At 40.8% G+C, this 18151-nt stretch overlaps 1 protein-coding gene across 1 annotated transcript in view; it reads right to left on the minus strand.

Annotated features, from left to right (window-relative positions):
• Window positions 1-256: 256 nt before the first annotated feature.
• LOC120433970 (ryanodine receptor 2-like) overlaps window positions 257-18151 on the minus strand; it is a 36152-nt gene continuing 18257 nt past the window's right edge. The window contains exons 3-6 of the mRNA XM_039601207.1: window positions 12427-12491; window positions 12144-12244; window positions 11262-11313; window positions 257-1880 (exon numbers count right to left, since the gene is read on the minus strand). Coding sequence (XP_039457141.1) covers window positions 1785-1880; window positions 11262-11313; window positions 12144-12244; window positions 12427-12491 — 314 coding nt within the window. The 3' untranslated portion in view covers window positions 257-1784. The remainder of the gene's footprint in view (window positions 1881-11261; window positions 11314-12143; window positions 12245-12426; window positions 12492-18151) is intronic.

Below are 18151 nucleotides of genomic sequence, written 5' to 3' on the forward strand. Positions count from 1 at the left end.
GATGTGTTTGTTTGTTTGTTTTTAATCTTTGCGACAGTAATTTCGTGTTTCTTTGTGGCGACTCGTTCCGTTGGCAGATGCGGACGCGGTACCTTTTAAACACAGCTTGGCGCGTTGGCAATGAGCGATACAGCAGCTGTATTGATCACGTGACTTTTTCTTAAAGCGACGCACGCACCGATACAGGCTTCGCTAGGTGAGCTTGATACATGCGTTGGTGCGTCAGTGTTGCTGGACCCATCACTACTCTTAGGTTTTGGTTTTTTGTCCACCTTATCTCCGTTTGTGTCACTCTTTGGTTAATAAAGCTCGCTCACCACTTAAGCAGTCTGCATCTTGGGTCCATTTATATTTACACACGGCCTGCCTCGGCACCCCGTGACAGTTTCTTTTGTGGTGAGGTCATTATCAATTTGCTCTGACAAATGCTTTCCAACCAGTTTTGCAGTATTTGGCTGAATTTGAGCAGAGTACAGCCCTGTACACTTCACAATTAATTCTGCTGTTTCTACCCAGTCCCACTGGCAGCCCCACATGCCAGTGCACTGTATCACATTTGATGGATGGTGTGTTTTGGATCATGAGCCGTTCCTTTTGTTCTCCATACTTTTCTCTTCCCATCATTCTGGTACAAGTCAGCCTAGGTTTCATCTGTTTAAAGAACTTAATACAGAACCGGGTGGACGATGTTTTCTGTCAAAATGTATTCTTGCCTTCCTCTTCTTGAGTGTAACCAGTGGTGTGCACTTTATTTGATTTTACTGACAATGATAAATTGACAATGATAAAGGGTGTTTACTACGTGGCTAGCTTTTGAAAATATGTTTATCCTCAAGGTTTTCTAAAGCCAAAGAAATGTGATATTCTTCAATGACCAAGTCTCTCACTTGATCTCAACCCGAAGGAGCATTTTCATTTACCGAACAAAAAAGTGAAGGCTGAAGAACACAAACAAGCAGTAGCTGAAGGCAAATCAAGTATTTAGTGATCTACATTGTTTGACTTGAGATCCACTGTGATGGTGGTATAAGTAAGTAAAGTGAGAAGAACATGTGTTATTGTTCAAACTCTTGGACCAAACTGTAATTCAACTCAACACAGCAGCTCTGTTTGTGAAAATGTTCCTCTTTGCACAGGGGCTTCATTCAGCTTTCTGATTGTTCTGAAGTCTCCACTTTGGTGCTGTGTTCGATTTTCATTGTCCATCGTATTCAGGTCAGCACGACTTTAAGCTTATTGAAGTGTAGATTTGCTGCAGAGTTCTTCTTGCCAGAATAAGTCGTCAACTTGTTTGATTATTGTATCCACCACCTGTACCTATATGAATCGTGCATTATAAACATGAAAGGGCGTAGACATGGTCATATTAAAAGTAAAACATTCTTCAGGTTTCTTCTTTTACCCTCAATCCATTAATCCTTTGTATTTTTTGCAAGTTACTTTGAATATAGAATAAGAGGAAGCAAGGAAGTCATCAGAGTGAAAAAATTCTAGACCTGCTACCTGTCATGTATTGTACATCATATTTTCTGAAGTTTTCTATGTACAAGGTCTCAAAAGCAGAGTGTGCTAAAGGTCGGGGGGTGGAGCTGACTGTCTGGATGACAATGGCAGGGTGCATCCCGTTGAAGAGCCTGGCCACTTGAGGAGAGATGACACATAGAGAGGAACCCATCATTTGGTACAGCCTCCTCAGAAAAGTAATAAACGTTTGAGGGACAAGCAGAGGCCAGATGGCTGCAGTCGGCCTTTCAGAGTTAAGAGTCTGTCACTCCAAGGTTGACTCAGTTGAGCTGATCCTCATACTGTTTCCGGAAACAGTCACCAGCGGGGAAAAACTCCCAACAACGTTCCTGGTACATTTTCCATACGTAAGACTCCTTAAAGACAGAGAGCAAGAGGTAAGGAGGGTTTGCTTCATGTGTGTTACATTTAAAGTGTAATTATCACATCAGCTTTGTTCATTATGGAAATTAGTACTAGCATTGTGACCTCTAGGTACCTACTGAAATGAACAAAGCTAGCCTAGAACCCAGAGTGACATTAAGGCCGACCCCAGCCCAGCAGTCAGACCTGATCTTCAACAGCTAACAAAGGCAGTGATGTGCAGTCAGGGTGCAGCGTCCGTTTCTATGTGTTCATGTTTCTAAAGCAGAATCCCTGTGGTGATCACTTTAAAGTATCTTTGTGCTGGTTTTCATTTTTGCATTGTGCTGTCGGCTTTGTGCTCATGCCTAAATACTACAAGAAAGCTCATATGTGTGTGCTCATTGGGATAGTGATTTGTGTTGGTGTGTGGGACTGTAGCCTCAGGTTTATATTGTTAAATGGTAATTATAAGACAATGTGTTTCAGGTCATTATACGGAGAAACAGAAAAGTAACATAACAAGTAGTGCAACAAATGAATTTCTCTGGTGAGTAATTAAATAACATACTATATTACTTTTAAGAAAAGTGTTCTGGGTAATATTTGTAATCTGTTACTTATTTTGAAAAATGATCCCAGATATGATCACAACAGGGAAATGCTTTAAACATTGTGGGGAATAGAAATATTTTATTGCTATTATTTGCTGCTATTTTATAATCATCATTACCATTTCATGTGATGTTGCATTCAGATGCATTCAGATGTTCAAATATATTGGTATTATATTAGTCTTTATTACAGGTCCAAAGAAGAACCATTTTAAAGGGTTGAGTTAAATCTATAATTTAAAAGTTATTAATGCTTTTAGGATCTCTGTGTAGAGGGCAGAGACAGGAAAATACTCTCTGTGCCAAAATGAGACAGGAAACGAAACGCGTCTGCAGAGCATGTTTTGCAGAAGTGAAACCGAAAGCAGAGCGAGTGCAAGCCAAAGAGCCAAAGAGTTAGTATGCATTTATCTTTGATTTAAGCTTTTAGTAGAGGCTTTTGATCAAAACATTAATTCAGTAGAGTACACCTATAGGGATCACTGATAGGGGAAAGTTCAAGTTGCTTAAGTTAAGGTCAACTAAGGTTCAGAAAAGCAGATGCAGTACAGACAGACAAATAGTGAGAGGTCATGACACGTACGCAGTACACAACATGCACGCGCCCTTGCACGTGTGCACGCACTCACACACACACCATAACAGATCTATTTTGGTAGGGCAGAAATGCAGAAGTGTGCCAAGTACTTAGAGGAAGTGCACCCGACGGCGACAGCGAAGAGGGAAGCACCGACCGAAGACAATGTTTTTAGAGCAATGTTAAAGGTCAGGGAACATTTTGTGGTTTGGATTGACGTAAGCTGTACTATTGTCTATTTTTGTAAAAGAGGGGGGCTTTGTTATTGTACCCATATAAAACCTTGTCTCATGATTGTAAGTTCAGTTCAACACTGATTGGGTTGTTGAACTCACACATGTGTTCATTAAAATGCCGTCTAAATTGCACACGCCTGGATCTGTGGTTTTTTATGGATTCTTCTCTCAACATTGAACCCTAACATTTGGGGGCTCGTTCCGGTGAAGAGAGGGAATTAATTTTGGTGTAGATGGAGAGATCCAGGGTCTGTGGTGATTGGATGGGCAGATAGGAGTCAGTGGTCTGAAGTGAGTGGACATAAGCCGGCTTAAACAAAGGTAAGGCACCTACCTGTTGAATTTTCCAAAATGTGCTAGATTGGACATGTCAAATTAAAGTCTACTCACTGAAAATTACTGGTGAATGTCTGTTTTTAATTTTGGTGAAGTTTTCATGAAGTTTACCGGTTGAAGTAATGATAATGAAATGGAAGTTTATAAGTGACAGTACTGAGTTAATGAGAATAAAGGAATGAAGAGAGTTAAGGCAGTTGGACTGCCAAGCAGTTGGACTGCTAAGTGAACTTAGAATGATAGGGAATTTGGTCATTGTGTGGGGTGAAGCCCGTTGGTCATTGATCTACGTGTGATGGTCAGTTCGTGGGTTCAAGTCCCTTATGTCCACAACGGAGATCTGCCTCAATCTTAATCCTGATCCGGTGTAGATTGTTGTTTCAAATTATTATAAATTTTTCTAGGGCGACAGCGGCGTCTGTTAAGAAGCGCATTTTCTCCTTGGTAGCGCTTGCACCTGGGCAGGACGCTGACCCTTGGCCTACCCTGAAGAGTAGGGATAGTACCGTCGACAGCGGGAGAGAACTTGGGAACCTCTGAAATTGCTAGGAGTTAGAGTCTCCTATTTTTGCGCTTATTGGGTATGCTGGCAAATTAAGTTAGGTTTAGAGATCTGGACAGGACAGTCTGGGACCGCCCTGGTGAATTGAGCACAAAAAGTCTGGGACTGATCGGTTGGAGCCGTTATGTTCTATTATCGAAATTACATAGGAGTTGAAAAGGCCTAAAAAATCTGTGCAGTTGTAATTAATAAGACGTCTGTAATATAGAATATGAGATCTATGAGTAGGATCAGTCTCTGTGTCAGTAATGCACAGCCGGATGTGCACTGATGGTGTGTGTAAATGCAAATGAGCAGCAGTGACGCGCAGAGAGGGTGGTTTCGATTTCGAGAGGACTGAGCGCTTTGCTAAATGCCTGTATATAAGAGGTTGGTTTTGCTTATTATGAGAGTGTAAATACAGTGTGAATATATTAGTGTGGATGTATAGTAAATGACTGAATTTTGATAGATGTATATTTCGTGAGCCATAAATGTTGGTGTGTTCATTTTCAGTTATGTGTGTGTGGGGAGAAGCTGTGAGACGATGAGAGGTTTCAGTTTTCTTTTTCTTTTTTCTTTTGACTTGCTCTTTCTGATCATGGAAGGCATGTCCAAAATACTCGTATGAAAGCGTATTTTGTGTGATTTTAACTGTGTGAAGGCTGTCAGTATTTGATTTGAGTGACTCTGCATGATTTGTCTGAGTGAGTGGAAAATGGAAGTTTGAGAGAGAGAAGGCAGTGTGTGTGAGACGAGTCATGGCGTCTGAAAGAGGTTAGAATATTTAAAAGTGTGTGTGAGAGGTGTGTGTGTGTGTGTGTGACTGATGATGTCAGGGGAGCACCCAGAGAAATAGACAGAGTTAAATTCTAAGAAGATGAAGCGAATGCATGTTTTAAGAAAAAGTAATAAAGTAATAAAATTATATTAATTACAGGTTTTAGAAAAGAGACAGACTGAGAGAAATAAATACAGGAACTAACAATTACATTAATGAATTGAAAACGCACGTACACAAACTGTTACATGTGAAATTATTGTTGGAAAGTTTAATAAAGAAAGCAGTTTACACTCCTTTAATTTCCAGAACCAGTGTGTCCCCTAGATCTGATAACACCCTTGCCCAGTTGGCTCCTGTAGTAGGCGGGCATGGAAGGCTGGACAGCCCATGACGGGTAAGATCCCACCTCGAAACCCTGGGACAACCTAAGGCAAGGCGCAGTCACGATTGCTCGAACCTAAGTCCCGGAGTGACCTTGGAGTCACTGGAGGAGGCAGGATTTAACAGGTAAGGCCACTGGGCACAGACGAAGGGGAAATGTCATTAACAATGACCAGTGAGGAAACAGGGAGAGAAAACACACCCTGTCAAAGGAGTTTGAAACACTGCAAAAGAAACATTTACAAGATCACAAAGATCATAAAGAAACATTTATAAAAATCACACATACAAACAGAAAATGCACTAACCTTACAGAGATAAGCTCATGAAGATTAATGAACAGATAATGATTTAAAACTTGGCTAAGAACACAAACATATGTAATTAAATCAGCCTGGTAATTTCATGAGGGTTAAAATGGTGTGAATGTTGAAGAAAATACACTTAAAACACACTTGGATAAAATAGAGTTGTTGTGGAATAACTCAAACGAAGCTGTATGACAAGGGAGTGAGTTATGGAAAAAAAACAAAAAACAAAAGAGGAGTGATTACTTAGGAGTGCTCTTGCACTGATTTATCAAAGTAAGTGATTAGTATAGAAAGAAAATGAAAATAATTCAATAATGTGATAAGGTTTACACATGTATTCCTCTTGTTAAGTTGGCTGTTGAGCTGTGGGTTTATGCAAATTAGCTGGAGTGAGTGAGTGACAAAGACACTTCCTGTGTGTGTGTGTGTCGGAGGCTTTCAGTTCAAGAGAGATCGGGGCTGGTGAAGAGTATTGGGAGAAATATATAATGGTAAAGTATCAGGATATTTGATTACGGTGGTCAGGTCTGTTCAGAGGGGCAGATTTGGACAGGAAATTTATAATTTAAGGATGATATGTGGTTGAAATTGGTTTTTATCTTGTGCTGAATGAACACATGGCAAAGTGAGGAAGGGTGACATTGTGCAAACGGTCTTTGATCTTTTGACGAGGTTTTCGGTGTGTTGAACGGGTGAAATTTAAGATTGTTTCAGATTTTTGAGGCTGTTGTTTTATTTCCAGAGAGGGAGTTTGATTAGACCTGGATAGGTCTGAGAGGGGCCCCAAAAATTTTTTGTAGTAGTGCACTCAGGAAAAAACCTGTCAGGTGATTTTGTTTTGTACTTTGATGAGCTAATAATCAGCTCTCTTTTTTCATTTTTGTTCTAAGCAGGCCTGGAAGAGAGTGAACGGACGGCGCTGACAAAATTACCAAGTACGAAAATCAGGTGGGCTTTACAGAATTATAATTGATTACAATCAGAGACTGATTGGCGGCAAGTCTCTGTCTAAAAATGGATTGTATCGATTCAATCCAGTCAAAAGTATAGCGAACTATTTTCCTAAACAGGAAAACGAAATAAAACGAATGATTGAGCTCATTTTGCTGATGTGGAGCATCTGATGACGCGTCTTGAAGGCTGCAGATCAGCAAAAAATATCATGTGTGAATGCATGGGAGTGAATGTGAGTGGTTGGACCAAGGGGAAATAAATAAAGGTTGACAAACAGGAGAAGTGGAAGACTTAAATTTGGGGATGCTGATGTTCCTTTGGGTGAATTTCTGCTTTGTTGATTTGGGTTAGACCATGTTATTACATTATAGAATGCTAAATGCTAAAAGGGAAACATTGTTTGGTGTAACTTAAGTTACCATGAACTGAGGTGACACATGATTAATAACTGTTCTGTTTAAGTTTGTTTTTGTCATGACACAGACTGGATCATAGAGGGAGAGTATGAAATGTAAAGTACAGGTTTTGTTTCCAGGAAGTTCCAAGGATCCAGACTTTGCATGGAGCAACGAGTTGAAGGAGATTTGACATGATGATTAAATTGATTTTGTTCTTTAAACACAGGTTTTCAGGGCTGGAGCAAAACACCGGAGAGGAGAATTGCTGAGCTGTTCTGGGAAATGAAATGACTAACCTTTTTTCCTTTTAATTTGTTAAGCTTGGGTGGAGCATGTTGAGTTTTTTGCCACATGAGATGTGTCAAAAAAGAGAGGGATTTAAGATTTAATTTGTTTAATGTGAAAGGGGTTTTACTAGGATTTTATAATGATTGGGGTTGTTTGATAATCTAGATATAGTAAAACTGAGGACTTGTTAAAAGAAAGGAGTAAAATGAACTGAATTCTGTTTAGAAGATAAATTGCTGGTGTTAATAAGAAGTTGTACATCAAACTTAGGGGGGAAACTGTGGGAATAAAGGATATGCTTTGGGGAAAATAGTGAACATTTTATGAGTAGAAAATGTGGGATTTCTTTTTGATTTTTAGGATAAGTTGTAACAGTGACATAATGCTAGAAGGTTGTTATAATGTAGGCTTTAGAAACAGATAGTAAATAGATTTATTTCTAGGGTAGAGGAGAGCTTTTTATGAGGATGTTAAAAGTGTTATGGACTCAAATGAATAATATTGGAGATTATATATGTAGAAATGATTTTTTCTTACACATTGCAATCGTGCTCATTAACAGAGTTGATGGTTCGGTCCAGTTGAAGGTCACAAGCTTCGATGAGCGTTATGTCTCAGTCGATATATTGTAGGGGACTTGGAGCAACAGAAGGATAAACAGCATTCACGCTTACAAACACATATGGTTTAAACATAGGTGAGGCCTAGGGCCTGAAATTCCTTTAGCTTTTAACTGAATTTGAGTTGGCCCAATAACAAATGACAGAAAGAGGAACTGAATAGGAGTTTTGCTTGTAACTAAACTGAGTGACATATAAAATATTGAGATAACAGATGCAGCTCTAACTTAGTCCTCTTATATAAAAAGCAGTTACAGAATACAGAAATACAGAAAACAGAAGCAAAGGGAGAAAGCTTATATATGTTGGTTAAGTCTGATAAAGTTTAAGTTAGAAGGAGTCATTACATTAAAAGCAGCAAAATGAAATAAAATGATATATTCAAACAGGTTATCACCCAGAAAATGGGAGTTCAAAATACTGTTAGAGTTCAGCTTTTAGCTATGATGAAGTTTATCTAGGAGCAATTAACTAGGTGCTTACACTTAGTGATTAAAGTGGTCGTTTTTTCTTTGATCCTTTTAGTAGAATAAGCCCTTATAATGATTTTATGATGATTTTGCTTGTGAGAGGTGACTTTAGATGAGAGGTAGGCCCTTGCAGCAGTGACAGTTTGTGCACAGGATGTTGATGATCAGATAAGGAGCAGAGAGGAAGCACATGCAGAGACATGCTTCCTTTGATCCTCTTAAAGACAACGCTTTCAGAGGTTCACAAATACTGAGTAATGTTGAATGAGATATGAAAATAAATGTCGAAAAACCAAATACGTAATTAGGTTCATGTTTTGAGTAACATTAGGTTTGAATAAAGAAGACAATTGAGGGACATAAGGCAGGGAAGCCGTACTAGGGAGGAAGTGTTCTGTTTCCTTTGCAGGTGGCCAGATTTCCACTAGAGAGGGACCCAGAAGAGGAGCAGAGACCACTTAAGCATGAAGTGTTCTCAAGTGGGAGCGGGCATTTTATAACTAAGACCACCTAGATGACATGAGGTTGTCTGATTTGTTAAGTCACAGGATGCCAAGAGAGGGTCAGAGCTAAGAACAGTGATCCTAAATGTCCATGACGTCAGGGGTGGACAGGGAAACAGTTGAATGGGCCAAGGAGTGACCCAACATAAATGTATTACGACCTCTGGTGGTCCAGAGGTCGAGAGTGGAGTGTGGGAATAGAAATATTTTATTGCTATTATTTGCTGCTATTTTATAATCATCATTAACATTTCATGTGATGTTGCATTCAGATGCATTCAGATGTTCAAATATATTGGTATTATATTAGTCTTTATTACAGGTCCAAAGAAGAACCATTTTAAAGGGTTGAGTTAAATCTATAATTTAAAAGTTATTAATGCTTTTAGGATCTCTGTGTAGAGGGCAGAGACAGGAAAATACTCTCTGTGCCAAAATGAGACAGGAAACGAAAGCAGCGTCTGCAGAGCATGTTTTGCAGAAGTGAAACCGAAAGCAGAGCGAGTGCAAGCCAAAGAGCCAAAGAGTTAGTATGCATTTATCTTTGATTTAAGCTTTTAGTAGAGGCTTTTGATCAAAACATTAATTCAGTAGAGTACACCTATAGGGATCACTGATAGGGGAAAGTTCAAGTTGCTTAAGTTAAGGTCAACTAAGGTTCAGAAAAGCAGATGCAGTACAGACAGACAAATAGTGAGAGGTCATGACACGTCGCGCAGTACACAACATGCACGCCCTTTGCACGTGTGCGCACTCACACACACACCATAACAGATCTATTTTGGTAGGGCAGAAATGCAGAAGTGTGCCAAGTACTTAGAGGAAGTGCACCCGACAAGCGACAGCGAAGAGGGAAGCTTACCGACCGAAGACAATGTTTTTAGAGCAATGTTAAAGGTCATGGAACATTTTGTGGTTTGGATTGACGTAAGCTGTACTATTGTCTATTTTTGTAAAAGAGGGGGGCTTTGTTATTGTACCCATATAAAACCTTGTCTCATGATTGTAAGTTCAGTTCAACACTGATTGGGTTGTTGAACTCACACATGTGTTCATTAAAATGCCGTCTAAATTGCACACGCCTGGATCTGTGGTTTTTATGGATTCTTCTCTCAACATTGAACCCTAACAACATGCACAAACATTTGACCACAAAACATGCAATTAATATGCACAGATGTAATGTCTTTGATATGCTGCTTAGAGATGGTGACTCTCCAAGCAGAGCCAATCAGAACCCAATGAGAATCAATAAGAGAATTGATAAGTGACATCAACAGTGGTATTGAATTTGCTAAATTTGTATAAATTCTCATCCCTTACTACAAGCCGTTTTTGTCTGAATCACACATTATTTGATCATTTGATATGCTGGGGTTTAAGAGCTCCTGAGCTCCTGAGCTCATACCACAGAAGTGAATGCTAGAAGCTAACTAAGAATATTTTTTAAGCTTCCAGTTATACTTTAAAAACTGCACTTGAAGTAGCGGAAAAACTTAAAACAATTTAAAAGAAAACCAGAGTGACCAAAAGAAGGAATCCAGCAAAAGGGAGAGTAGACGATCACTACAGATGCACCCACTGACCAGCCATGGACTGGAATTGGTTGATCTCCAATGTTCTCCACCCTGATCAGTGACCAGCCAATCAGCCCCTGCATAAAGCCCTGCATTTTATGCATTCACAACAGGCATTAAAGGTAAATCAGACTGAGAGGCATAAACTAACATGTCAATAGTGTGAAAGCGCTTGAGTTGTGCTTATATGATTGGGCCTGGGTCTCCTTCAGTGTATGAAAAAGGCAAGCCTTCAACATTCACCACACCTTACACGTTGTTGTTTAGCTTGGAGACTTTGGATTCCTTAACTGAAAACTGCTGAAACTGCCCTGTTGTAGCACTCATTCCCAGTGACGATACGCCACACGGACTTCGGGTCATTATGAAAGTAAAAGTTTTCTGTCAATGTCCACAGTGTAATCTCAGGGTTCACAGAGCAAGTGGTCAAAACAGGACTTCTGGAACGTGATCCAGAAATAGCACCCATGATGGAATATCATCAGTATATATCCAACAAAATGATCTTGAATGGGAGACTGGCCAGTTTTTAGTTTTAAACAAACCTCATTACTACAAAGACATTTATGAAAAACTTCTATAAAGTATTCTGCTTTAATCACATAAGATACAAACTGATTACAAGTTTGTTTTGAGGCCCTTGTTTAGGAATTAGTTAAACATTACAGGAAATGTTATCCTTTGTATTTGATCAAACATACAAATATGACCAGAGGTGATTTTCAATGTTCCATACTGAGGCTTTAACAATGTAAGCAGCCATTAAAAAACTGTTACTGGCAGAGAGAGTGGAAAGGTGTTTTACCTGGCCTGTGTGCTCTGTTTCATCTTTGTTGATGAGATACATCAGAAAGAATCTGAAGCACACACACACACACTTACTTGTTAGAAAACACAAACAGTATTATCATTGCATATATCAGTCACACAGCATCAGTGCCAGATGTTACAGTAGCACTTGCTGGCTGGAGGCAGTTGTGTATTCTTGCCTGTGTGGGTTCTCTGAGGCTTCCTGCCACATTCAAAGGACATGTTTGTTAGATTAATTGGTGATTCTGGCCATAGGTGTGAATGTGCATGTGAATTGTTGTCTTCTGAGAGACTAACAACCTGTCCAGGGTTTGCCACACCTCTCTCCTAATGACAGCTTGGACTGTACAACAATTTTAAGAAACTTCTACATAAAGCAGTATACCTAAAAATGAGGGCTGGCTCGAGACACAGTACTGTATTTAGGGTTAAAGTCAACAGACATTTGAAATTTTGGTTGTATTTTCTATTACAGCTCAAGAACGTAATGTGGCCATTTCCAAGTTATTACTACTCAGTTACCAAAGTATCCAAGTAGTATCATGGTAGCAACTGTGGTTACAGTTGAGTAATGCCACACTGAAATTTATGTAACTGGATAAGAAGTGTCCAAACACTGGGGATAATAATGTGGAAATGCACCTCGGTGTAACACAAATGCTGTGGTACAAAACAAGCCAAGACAAATATCATAGATATCATCACATCTACCTGAGATTGGGGACCAAGCCCCAAGTACCCCAAGATTGGGCACCTATCTTTCATTAACTGACCTGAAAGACTGTGTACTATGTAGGTGTGATGATCTATGATGATGTAGGTGTTAAAAGGTACAATAAGACACAGAGAAATGCAGACACTCTCCAGATGTACTTACAGGTAGTTGGCTAAGTTGTGCTCCTGTAGAGTGTGCGTTTCAAAGCCGTGTGGCACGGTGTCAAAGTAGTCATTACCTATTCCACAGATAAAACATTTGGTCTGCAAGAGAAACACGGGATAGTTAAGTGGTTGTCATTTATTGTAACCTATTGGCAATCTTCATCTATGCCCCTGTTGGAGATACAGCTATACAAAACAAAACAACTACAAAATGTATATTTTTACATGTTCATATGCCTCAGTTGTAAAAAACTGCATTGAAGTGTTGTGTGTGTTTTCACCTCCATGTCTTCTTTCACTTGTTCCTGCTGATCCCTCAGATCTCCAAAGGCATCAATGATTAACCCTAGAATTTCTCAGAGGGTGGAGCTTAAACACGCTGGTCCACATTATTACACTGAATACAACAATAGATATGAAAACCGCAGGCTATCTGCTTTATCTACTATAATACTTCTAAAGGAGTATTTTTTGCTATTCAGTTACATTCTCTATATTACATCCAAAGTGCGTATGTCCCTATAGAGAAGGCTATAAATACTAAAAACAAAGCCTAGACAGATGCAAAATTCTGAGTATTTTGTCCACATCATCCTCTTCATGCATGTTGTCTTACTCCAAGCTGTATAGGCTCGAAAGCCTACTACCAATTAAGCATATTAGGTGATGTGCATCTCTGTAATGAGAAGGGGTGTGGTCTAATGACATCAACACCCTATATCAGGTGTGCATAATTATTAGGCAACTTCCTTTCCTTTGGCAAAATGGGTCAAAAGAAGGACTTGACAGGCTCAGAAAAGTCAAAAATAGTGAGATATCTTGCAGAGGGATGCAGCAGTCTTAAAATTGCAAAGCTTCTGAAGCGTGATCATCGAACAATCAAGCGTTTCATTCAAAATAGTCAACAGGGTCGCAAGAAGCGTGTGGAAAAACCAAGGCGCAAAATAACTGCCCATGAACTGAGAAAAGTCAAGCGTGCAGCTGCCAAGATGCCACTTGCCACCAGTTTGGCCATATTTCAGAGCTGCAACATCACTGGAGTGCCCAAAAGCACAAGGTGTGCAATACTCAGAGACATGGCCAAGGTAAGAAAGGCTGAAAGACGACCACCACTGAACAAGACACACAAGCTGAAACGTCAAGACTGGGCCAAGAAATATCTCAAGACTGATTTTTCTAAGGTTTTATGGACTGATGAAATGAGAGTGAGTCTTGATGGGCCAGATGGATGGGCCCGTGGCTGGATTGGTAAAGGGCAGAGAGCTCCAGTCCCACTCAGACGCCAGCAAGGTGGAGTACTGGTTTGGGCTGGTATCATCAAAGATGAGCTTGTGGGGCCTTTTCGGGTTGAGGATGGAGTCAAGCTCAACTCCCAGTCCTACTGCCAGTTTCTGGAAGACACCTTCTTCAAGCAGTGGTACAGGAAGAAGTCTGCATCCTTCAAGAAAAACATGATTTTCATGCAGGACAATGCTCCATCACACGCGTCCAAGTACTCCACAGCGTGGCTGGCAAGAAAGGGTATAAAAGAAGAAAAACTAATGACATGGCCTCCTTGTTCACCTGATCTGAACCCCATTGAGAACCTGTGGTCCATCATCAAATGTGAGATTTACAAGGAGGGAAAACAGTACACCTCTCTGAACAGTGTCTGGGAGGCTGTGGTTGCTGCTGCACGCAATGTTGATGGTGAACAGATCAAAACACTGACAGAATCCATGGATGGCAGGCTTTTGAGTGTCCTTGCAAAGAAAGGTGGCTATATTGGTCGCTGATTTGTTTTTGTTTTGTTTTTGAATGTCAGAAATGTATATTTGTGAATGTGGAGATGTTATATTGGTTTCACTGGTAAAAATAAATCATTGAAATGGGTATATATTTGTTTTTGTTAAGTTGCCTAATAATTATGCACAGTAATAGTCACCTGCACACACAGATATCCCCTAAAATAGCTCAAACTAAAACAAACTACAAACTACTTCCAAAAACATTCAGCTTTGATATTAATGAGTTTTTGGGTTCATTGAGAACATGGTTGTTGTTCAATAATAAAATTATTCCTCAAAAATACAACTTGCCTAATAATTCTGCACTCCCTGTATTTTAAAAAGCCTCATAATATCATATTAATCCAACTGAGCACTTCAGTGTCAGAATGTAAGCTAACATTTGGTTTGTTTCCAAAAGTAGAATGGGAGGAAGAGCCCTCAGCTCTAACCAACTCTTCTCCAATGAAACCAGCTTCCAGTCTGGGTTCTTGAGACAGACACCCTACTTTTAAGATTAGGCCCCAAACTTTTGTTTTTGACAAGCTTAGTTATCATCATTGTCAATATGTATGGCAGAGGAAATAATTATTTGGTCCCTACTCAATTTCTACTACCACTGAAGTTTCTCACTTGAAAAGAAACGAACAGTCTCTAATTTTTATGGTAGTTACATTTTAATGGAGAGAGAAAGAATATCAACCTAAAATCTAAAATTTCATTGAAGTTATGAATTGATTTGCATATCACTGAGTGAAACAGATAGTTAATCCCCAACCAAAATATGACTTTGCGCTTGGTGAAGAAACCCTTGTTGGCACACACAGTGATAAGGCATTTCTTTTAAGCGATCAACGGGTTTGCACATCTTACGAGAGATTTTGGCCCACCCTCTTTACAGAAATTCTTCAGATTACTTGGCTCCTTCTTGGCAGTTCAAAGCTTTAGCTCCCTCCACAGATTTTCTATTGGACTGAGCTCTGCAGACTGGCTAGGCCACTCCATGGTAGGCAGCACAACTAATGTGCTGCTTCTTCTTCCGCCACTGCTTCGTTGCCTTGGTGGTATATTTTAGTTCACTTTCATGCAAGAAGACCCATCTAAACCCATCTTAGGTGTTCTGATTGAGAGTTTACAGTACAGTACACCTTCTTTTGGGAACCAGCTTCCAGTTGGGATTCAGGAGACAGACACTATCTCTACTTTTAAGGTTAGGCTTCAAACTTTCCTTTTGATAAAGCATATAGTTAGTGCTGGATCAGGTGACCATGAATCCTCCCTAGTTACCGTGTTGCACTGTTTCGCCTCTTTAGTCACCTTTTTCTCTCACTTTGTGTTTATACACCGCTCTGCATTTAATTATTAGTTATTTTTAATCTCTGGCTCTCTGTCTTTGTCCTGTCTTCCTTCCCTCAGCCCAACCGGTCGTGGCAGATGGCTGCCCTCCCTGAGCCTGGTTCTGCTGGAGGTGTCCTTCTGTTAAAAGGGAGTTTTTCCTTCCCAGAGCGGTTCCTCATAGGAGGGTCATATGATTGTTGGGGTTTGTGCTTGTTTTTTGTATTATTGTAGATAAAAGGCACACTGTGGAAGATAGACAGAGTTTAATAATAAGTAATGATTAAGTTTTTTTATGGGAAGAGGAGGATTTTAAAATCAGTTCTGAATTTAACAGGGAGCCACTGAAGAGACGTTAATATGGGAGAAATATACTATATCTAGTCCCTGTCAGTACTCTTGCTGCAGCGTTGTGGGTTAACTGAAGGCTTTTCAGGGAGTTTTTAGGACATCCTGATAATAATGAATTGCAGTAGTCCAGCCTGGGAGTAATAAATGCACAAAATAGTTTTTCAGCATCAATCTGTGACAGAATATTTTATAATTTTAGAGATGTTGTGCAAAGAAAGCAGTCCTATATTTTTCTTTAATATGCATATATCCTTACCCCAGAGTTAGTATCTGGTTAGGCACTATGCTTCGTGGAATTTTTAAGGCCAAGTACAATAAGCTCAGTTTTATCTGAATTTACAAGCAGGAAATTCTTTACGGTGGTGTTCAAGTGTACTCCACTTGGAGAGGTGTCGTGATTATTTTGTCTAGTCAATTTGAAATAAACAGAACAATCAAAATATTGAAAACCAAACAGAACCAGAAATGGTCAAAGGAGTTTGCAAAGAAAAGCGTCTGGACTTCTTTGAGTTGCTTGAAGACGTTTCACCTCTCATCCGAGAAGCTTCTTCAGTTCTAAGGTCAAATGGCCGAGAGTCCCAGATTTAAACCCAGTGGGAGTATCCCCCCAAGGAGGGACAAAGGACCCCCTGGTGATCCTCTAATCACATGCGCCAAGGTGTGAAAGCGGGTGTGGGTCCTAATCAGCCAGGGTTTCGGGTGAGCTCATTGTGAAACCTGGCCCCACCTTATCACGCGATTTCCTGAGGTCAGATGGCCCAGGATGTGAGTGGGCGTTAAGGCGTCTGGGGAGGGGACTCAAAACTGGATTATAGATGGCAGACAGTTGGTGTCGTAAACCACCACCTCTGTTCAAAGATGGTCGCTCACAGTGGACATAGATGGCCTCTTTCACTCCTCTTTCAAACCATCTGTCCTCTCTGTCCAATATGTGAACATTGGCATCCTCGAAAGAGTGACCTTTATCCTTAAGATGCAGATGGACTGCTGAGTCTTGTCCTGTGGAGGTGGCTCTTCTATGTTGTGCCATGTGCTTGTGAAGTGGCTGTTTGGTCTCTCCGATGTAGAGGTCTGGGCATTCCTCACTGCACTGTACAGCATACACCACGTTGTTCAGTCTGTGTTTTGGAGTTTTGTCTTTCGGGTGAACCAGTTTCTGTCTGAGTGTGTTGCTGGGTCTGAAGTACACTGGGATGTCGTGCTTGGAGAAAACTCTCCTGAGTTTCTCTGATACACCGGCTACATAGGGGATGACAACGTTGTTGCGTCTGTCTTTCTTATCCTCCCTCGCTGGTGTCTGATTGTCTTTTCTGTGCCTCTTTGCTGACTTTATGAACGCCCAGTTAGGATAACCACACGTTTTCAGTGCTTCCTTTACATGTGTGTGTGTTCCTTCTTTTTTCCCTCAGGCTTAGAGGGAACAAGTTCTGCCCGGTGGTGTAGGGTCCTAATTACTCCAAGTTTGTGTTCCAGAGGGTGATGGGAGTCAAAGAGGAGGTACTGGTCTGTGTGTGTGGGCTTCCGGTAAACTTCAATGTTGAGGTTGCCATTCTCTTCAATGTGCACGGCGCAGTCCAGGAAAGGCAAGCAGTTATCCTTTGTGTCTTCCCTGGTGAACTTGATGTTTTTATCCACAGCGTTAATGTGCGCAGTGAAGGATTCCACTTCTTGTGTCTTGATTTTGACCCAGGTGTCGTCTACATATCTGTACCAGTGGCTGGGTGCTCTCCCTTTAAAAGAGCCAAGAGCCTTTCTTTCCACTTCCTCCATGTAAAGGTTGGCTACAATAGGTGACACGGGGGAGCCCATGGCACAGCCATGTTTTTGTCTGTAGAAAAAACATGTAGCCGGTGTATCAGAGAAACTCAGGAGAGTTTTCTCCAAACACGACATCCCAGTGTACTTCAGACCCAGCAACACACTCAGACACAAACTGGTTCACCCGAAAGACAAAACTCCAAAACACAGACTGAACAACGTGGTGTATGCTGTACAGTGCAGCGAGGAATGCCCAGACCTCTACATCGGAGAGACCAAACAGCCACTTCACAAGCGCATGGCACAACATAGAAGAGCCACCTCCACAGGACAAGACTCAGCAGTCCATCTGCATCTAAAGGATAAAGGTCACTCTTTCGAGGATGCCAATGTTCACATTTTGGACAGAGAGGACAGATGGTTTGAAAGAGGAGTGAAAGAGGCCATCTATGTCCACTGTGAGCGACCATCTTTGAACAGAGGCGGTGGTTTACGACACCAACTGTCTGCCATCTATAATCCAGTTTTGAGTTCCCTCCCCAGACGCCTTAACGCCCACTCACATCCTGGGCCATCTGACCTCAGGAAATCACATGATAGGGTGGGGCCAGGTTTCACAATGAGCTCACCCGAAACCCTGGCTGATTAGGTCCCACACCCGCTTTCACACCTTGGCGCATGTGATTAGAGGATCACCAGGGGGTCCTTTGTCCCTCCTTGGGGGGATACTCCCACTGGGTTTAAATCTGGGACTCTCCACCATTTGACCTTAGAACTGAAGAAGCTTCTCGGATGA

Source organism: Oreochromis aureus, linkage group 17, assembly GCF_013358895.1.
Source record: "Oreochromis aureus strain Israel breed Guangdong linkage group 17, ZZ_aureus, whole genome shotgun sequence".
NCBI classification, from domain to species: domain Eukaryota; kingdom Metazoa; phylum Chordata; class Actinopteri; order Cichliformes; family Cichlidae; genus Oreochromis; species Oreochromis aureus.